This window comes from Anoplopoma fimbria, chromosome 1 (genome assembly GCF_027596085.1).
Source record: "Anoplopoma fimbria isolate UVic2021 breed Golden Eagle Sablefish chromosome 1, Afim_UVic_2022, whole genome shotgun sequence".
NCBI classification, from domain to species: Eukaryota; Metazoa; Chordata; class Actinopteri; order Perciformes; family Anoplopomatidae; genus Anoplopoma; species Anoplopoma fimbria.
The window spans coordinates 1,597,791-1,604,082 of NC_072449.1; the positions used below are offsets into that span (position 1 = coordinate 1,597,791).

The 6,292-nt window shown below is 46.9% G+C and overlaps 1 protein-coding gene across 1 annotated transcript; it reads left to right on the forward strand.

Annotated features, from left to right (window-relative positions):
• Positions 1 to 591: 591 nt before the first annotated feature.
• Positions 592 to 5,841, forward strand: LOC129095706 (P2Y purinoceptor 14). The gene is made up of 2 exons (XM_054604260.1): positions 592 to 707; positions 4,805 to 5,841. Exon 2 carries the CDS (start codon positions 4,807 to 4,809, stop codon positions 5,839 to 5,841), a length of 1,035 nt encoding a protein of 344 aa, XP_054460235.1. The 5' UTR covers positions 592 to 707; positions 4,805 to 4,806.
• Positions 5,842 to 6,292: the final 451 nt, after the last annotated feature.

The window sequence follows — 6,292 nt, forward strand, 5'->3', positions numbered from 1 at the left end:
GACAGAAGGAGGAGGTGAGGACAGAGGACAGGGAGGAGGTGAGGACAGAGGGGGAGGAGGTGAGGAGGAGGTGAGGACAGAGAAGGAGGAGGTGAGGGACAGGAGGAGGTGAGGACAGAGGACAGAGGGGAGGAGGTGAGGACAGAGAAGGAGGAGGTGAGGACAGAGAGGAGGAGAGGACAGAGGAGGAGGTGAGGACAGGACAGAGGGGAGGAGGTGAGGACAGAGGGGAGGAGGTGAGGACAGAGGGAGGAGGAGGTGAGGACAGAGGGAGGAGGAGGTGAGGACAGAGAAGGAGGAGGTGAGGACAGAGGGGGAGGAGGACAGAGGGGGAGGAGGTGAGGACAGAGGAGGAGGAGGTGAGGACAGGAGGAGAGGACAGGGGAGGAGGTGAGGACAGAGAAGGAGAGGTGAGGGAGGAGGTGAGGACAGAGAGGGAGGTGAGGAGGTGAGGACAGAGGGGAGGAGGTGAGGGAGGACAGAAGGAGGAGGTGAGGACAGAAGGAGGAGGTGAGGACAGAGAGGAGGAGGTGAGGACAGAGACGGAGGAGGTGAGGACAGAGGGGGAGTGACAGAAGCAGAGAGGAAGTAAAACTCCTCCAGAGACTGAAACTCTTCATTTGACTTCTTCACTCCGAGCAGCACTGACGTCTGTTTCAGAGGAACATCTGTATGGAGACCTGAGGAAACATCTGGATGTTTATGAGGTGAGTGGACTCATTCATAACAAACACAGAGACGCTAACAGGAGTTATGAAACCAGAGGAGACAAAGATCATAGAGGAGCTGAACATCTGAGAGTTTAAAGAATGACGTGAGGAGTTCAGAGAGAAGAATAAAGATTCTGAGGTTCTAAAGAGCTGCAGCAGATCACCGCTCCAGAACCCAAACAGCAGGAACGTCTCACAACGATAGATTCTTCACATTTGTAGTCAGCAGCCAGACGTCATTAAACTTTAAATCTTTGGCCTCAAAATGAACAAAATGCTTCATGAATATGATTTAAACCTTCTCTAATATCGATCATAAACTACCGTCAATAAAGACAAACTAAAACTATTCTATTCAAAAGTAAAGAACATTTCTGAACCTACAACAGAGGATTCATGTTAAAAACAGCTCTGGATAAAGAAGTCAGCCGACTCGTTTCTGTTTGGTTCGTTCTGTTTTGGAAAATGTTTTAATGAAAAACAAAAAACAAAACATAAATGTTTGAGCCCAGAATTAATGAATTCATAGATTAGGACACAATGATTCAGATTTATCATGCAAGGAGATTAAAATCTGTTTACATTTATTTTAATCATACATTACATTGACAACAATAATAATAATAAATATGTTTGTTGTTATATTATTAATAATAATAATAATAACAATTATTATTCGTAGTAGTAGTAGTATTATAACAATAATAGTAATAGTAATAATAAAATAAATATTATTAAAATTATTGCTATAATAACAAAGAATTTTAAAAGCCTGAATCTGCAATTCTTTTTTAATTAACATAAATTATTCTTTTTTTTTAAATGGCCAATTATTCTTGTGTCGATTGACTTATTGATTATTAATCTTACTGATTAATTTACGTGAATGAATTTGTCTGACGTCTTTATCAGGAGACACTAAGCAGTTAAACGAACAGATAAATGCTCAAATAAATATAAAGTAAACATCTGTTGGCTGCTATGTTTATTGATGTAAACAACGTGTCGTATGTTATAAATGTTTGCATTTTATCTGTCGGACACACAGCTACTATAGTCATATGCAAATAAACACACAGTCATTTTCATACGAGGCGCTCACAGCTGTGTTTCCTTTAACCTCCTTCTCTGGAAACGATGATGATGACGATGATGATGACGATGATGGTGATGATGATGATGATGATGATGATGATGATGATGATGATGATGATGATGATGATGATGATGATCTGACTTCCCAGCACAATTTGTCAACTTAATAAATAAAATAAAAAGTAATAAAATGTCTTCAGATGTGGACACAAAAGGAGCAGAACTCATTAGAATGCACACAGATAGAAGCTGAATGTGATAAATAAACCACACACACACACACACACACACACACACACACACACACACACACACACACACACACACACACACACACACACACACACACACACACACACACACACACATACTGCAGACGTCAGTTAATAACTGATGATGTTATCAATACAGACCAGCAAGATAAACAGATAAAATGAAGTAAAAAGTACGATAAGTAAGAGAGGAAGAGTACAAGTAGAGCTGAAAACTGCAGTAAACTTGTGTACTTTTACCTCATCTTCGTGTTTTTTAAACACATGACCTCTGAGGAGGTGTCCGTTTACCTCCACTGACAGTAAACTCTTTCACTCTTTCACTCTTTCACTCTTTCATTTATATTTCCTCATTATCTGTGTGACTCAGATTTTAGGTGGTGAGCTAGAAACAAAAAGAAAATGATTCTTGCAAATATCCATAAATAGTTTTCCTCTGAAGCGGCGCTGAAGGTCGACGCATCTCTTCCTGTTACAGAGGAAGTTGTGTTATTCAGCTGATCAGCAGCTCTCTCATTCCGACCTCTTCATGGAGAGAAACTCAAGTCTGTGTGGGAGAAAGTTTAGTTTGGATCAGTAAACATTTAGACAGTGGTGACCTTTGACCTTCACTCAGGACAAACTGGTCTCCTCCTCTAGGAGACTCCTTTAAAACGTTATATTTCTTTAATACAGACATTAAAATGTTTATTCATTATTTGAAATGTCTGCAGACAGAAAACATCTACTGTTAATGTTAAATAAAGAAGAAGAAGAAGAAGAACACATGCTAGTGGCTTTATATGTCCAGGAATTCAAATTCATGTCAGGAGACAAGGGAGGTGAGGGGAAGATGAGGTGAAAAGGAGAGGAGACAAGAGACAATACTAGAGCGGAGTCAAGGACAAGGGGAGGAGACAAGAGAGGAGAGGAAACAAGGAAAAGAGACAGGAGAGGGGAGAAACGGAGAGAAAACAAGGGGACAAGACAAAACACTAGAGGAGACAAGAACTGTAGAGAAGGGGAGGACACAAGGACAGGAGGCAAGGAGAGGAGGCAAGAGAGGAGAGGAAACAAGGAGAGGGGACAAGGAGAGGAGACAAAGGGAGGAAACAAACGGAGGTGAGGTGAAAATTGAGGTAAAAGGGAGAGAGCACAAGGAGAGGGGACAAGAGAGGAGACAATGGAGGAGACAAGGAGAGAGGACAAGGGGAGGACACAAGGAAAGAGTAGAAGAGACAAGGAGTGGAGCGGAAAGAAAACAAGGAGAGGTGATTAGAAAGGAGACAAGAGAGGAGACAAGAGAGGAGACAAGAGAGGAGGCAAGAGAGGAGACAAGAGAGGAGGCAAGAGAGGAGACAAGAGAGGAGACAAGAGAGGAGGCAAGAGAGGAGACAAAGAGAGGAGACAAGAGAGGAGACAAGAGAGGAGGCAAGAGAGGAGACAAGAGAGGAGGCAAGAGAGGAGGCAAGAGAGGAGACAAGAGAGGAGACAAGAGAGGAGGCAAGAGAGGAGACAAGAGAGGAGGCAAGAGAGGAGACAAGAGAGGAGACAAGAGAGGAGACAAGAGAGGAGACAAAGAGAGGAGACAAGAGAGGAGACAAAGAGAGGAGACAAAGAGAGGAGACAAGAGAAGCATGAAGCATACTTTAAGTTTTACTTTTAGTACACACTGCAGCACACTCACAGAGTACACACTGGTACATGAAGTATGCATTCAGCCCGGACAAAATACTTCCTCATAATATTTGACACTCTTGCTCGTATATATCTGCTGTGCTTTTTACATACACTGTACTGGCATTTGATTGCATACTTATAGAGGTAGTATGTGTACTGGGAGATAGTACATCAGTCCCTGGTTTACTTATAGAGGTAGTATGTGTACTAGGAGATAGTACATCAGTTCCTGGTATACTTATAGAGGTAGTATGTGTACTAGGAGATAGTACATCAGTTCCTGGTATACTTATAGAGGTAGTATGTACATCAGTCCCTGTATACTTATAGAGGAGTATGTGTACAGGAGAGTACATCAGTTCCTGGTATACTTATAGAGGTAGTATGTGTACTAGGAGATAGTACATCAGTCCCTGTAATACTTATAGAGGTAGTATGTGTACTAGGAGATAGTACATCAGTTCCTGTGTTTCAGGTTGTTTTCATGTTTTGATCAACAAACAATCATTTGGGGACAGGGGGAGTCTCGAGTTCGAGTCCCACTCGGGTCAAGACGAGGGCTAAAAATAAAAGATTCAGGAGGACAAAAGACGGCCTGGTGTCCTCCTCCTCCTCCTCCTCTTCCTCCTCTGTGTAAGCAGGATGAAGGAGGAGGTGTGTGTTGGACGGGGATGAGTCGGTGTGAGGAGGAAGTGTGTGTGAACAGCAGGACAAACAGGAGCTCAGGACGCTTCTTGTTTGTCCACGTGTCTCTGAGTAAACACAGCAGCTCCTGAGAGGAGGTCCAGCTCCTGAGAGGAGGTCCAGCTCCTGAGAGGAGGTCCAGCAGAGACCACTCCTTTGTTGCAGAGTTTGAATGTGGAGGGAGTTAATGAATCTACTGTAGATCTGAAGACTGGGATTAAAAAACAACTGTCTTCTTCTTTTTCTTCTTCTTCTTCTTCTTCTTCTTCTTCTTCTTCTTCTTCTTCTTCTTCTTCTTCTTCTTCTTCTTCTTCTTCTTCTCATTCGTTATTGATTTATGATCATTATCATGACGTTCTGACTGTGTTCTCTGTGTCTCTGCAGTGATGGATCCTCTTAACTCCTCCCTCCTGCCCACCAACCAATCAGACTTCGGCAGCACCTTCACCAAGCAGGTTCTCCCGCCGCTCTACCTGCTGATCTTCGTGGTGGGTTTGTCCCTGAACGGCGTGGCCGCCTGGATCTTCTTCCGGGTGCCGAGCGACTCTGGCCTGGTGGTCTACCTGAAGAACATGGTGGTGGCGGACCTCCTCATGCTGTCCTCCTACCCGTTCCGGACCGCGGCTCAGCTGGGTCTCGGCGGCTGGCGCCTCCACGTGGTCAATTGCCGCTACACCGCCGTGCTCTTCTACTCCTCCATGTACGTGGGGATCCTCTTCATGGGGCTCATCAGCCTGGAGCGCTACATCCGCATCGTGAGACACTCCTCCTCCTCCTCCTCCTCGTGCAGGTCCAGGTTGGGCGTGCTGTCTCTGCTGCACCTCCTGCAGAGCGTCTGGTTCGCCCGGGTCCTGGCGCTCCTCATCTGGAGCCTCCTCCTCCTGGGCGTGCTGCCCAACGTGGTGCTGACCAGCCGCCCGGCGGACGAGGCGACCTCTCAGCACTGCATGAAGCTGAAGACGCCGCTGGGCCTTCAGTGGCACCGGGTCTCCACGCTGTTCAGCGTCGGGCTCTTCTGGGTCACCCTGCTGGTCCTGGTCTACTGCTACACCGCCATCGCGTGCCGGGTCTACCGGTCCTACCGCCGCGTGCGCCACAACAACAGCGACGTCTGCAGGAAGTCCAACCGCAGCATCTTCAGCATCCTGGCGGTGTTCTTCGTGTGCTTCGTGCCGTACCACGTGTGCCGCGTGCCGTACACGCTGAGCCAGATGCCGGAGTCCGGCTTCAGCCCGGAGACCCGCTTCTTGTTGTTCCAGCTGAAGGAGGGGACGCTGTTCCTGTCGGCGCTCAACGTCTGCCTCGACCCGGTCATCTACTTCCTCATGTGCCGCACCTTCAGGGAGTCGCTGCTCAGGAAGCTGTCGGGGAGGGAGAGGAGGAGGTCACTGACCACGGCCCAGAGTCTGAGCCACATCTAGGAGGGGAGGGGGAGGAGAGGAGACGAGGAGAGAGGAGGAGGAGAATGGAGGAGGTCACTGGAATGGAGGAGCCACTCCATTCCACTGGACTGGAATGGAGGAGCCACTCTGGAGACTGGAGGGTCACTGTGACCTCCTCCAGTCTCCAGAGTGGCTCCATTCTCCAGAGTCTGAGCCACATCTAGGAGGGGAGGGGGGGAGGAGATGAGACGAGGAGAGAGGAGGAGGAGAGGAAAGGAAGTGACAATACAAGAGAGGAGACAAAGAGAGGAAGGAAGAAAGGACACAAGGAGAGGAGACAGGGATAGGAGCCGAGGACAGAGGACAAGGAGGCGGGCAAAAACTGCAGAAAAGTATAAGGGACAAAGAGAAGAGACAAGGAGAGGAAACAAAGAGTGGAGACAAGGGGGAGAGACAAGGAGAGGAGATGAAGAGAGGAGACAAGGGGGGA

Bases quoted from the DNA above. Each gene is read 5' to 3' on its own strand.
- LOC129095706 (XM_054604260.1), top strand. From the start codon at position 4,807: ATGGATCCTCTTAACTCCTCCCTCCTGCCCACCAACCAATCAGACTTC.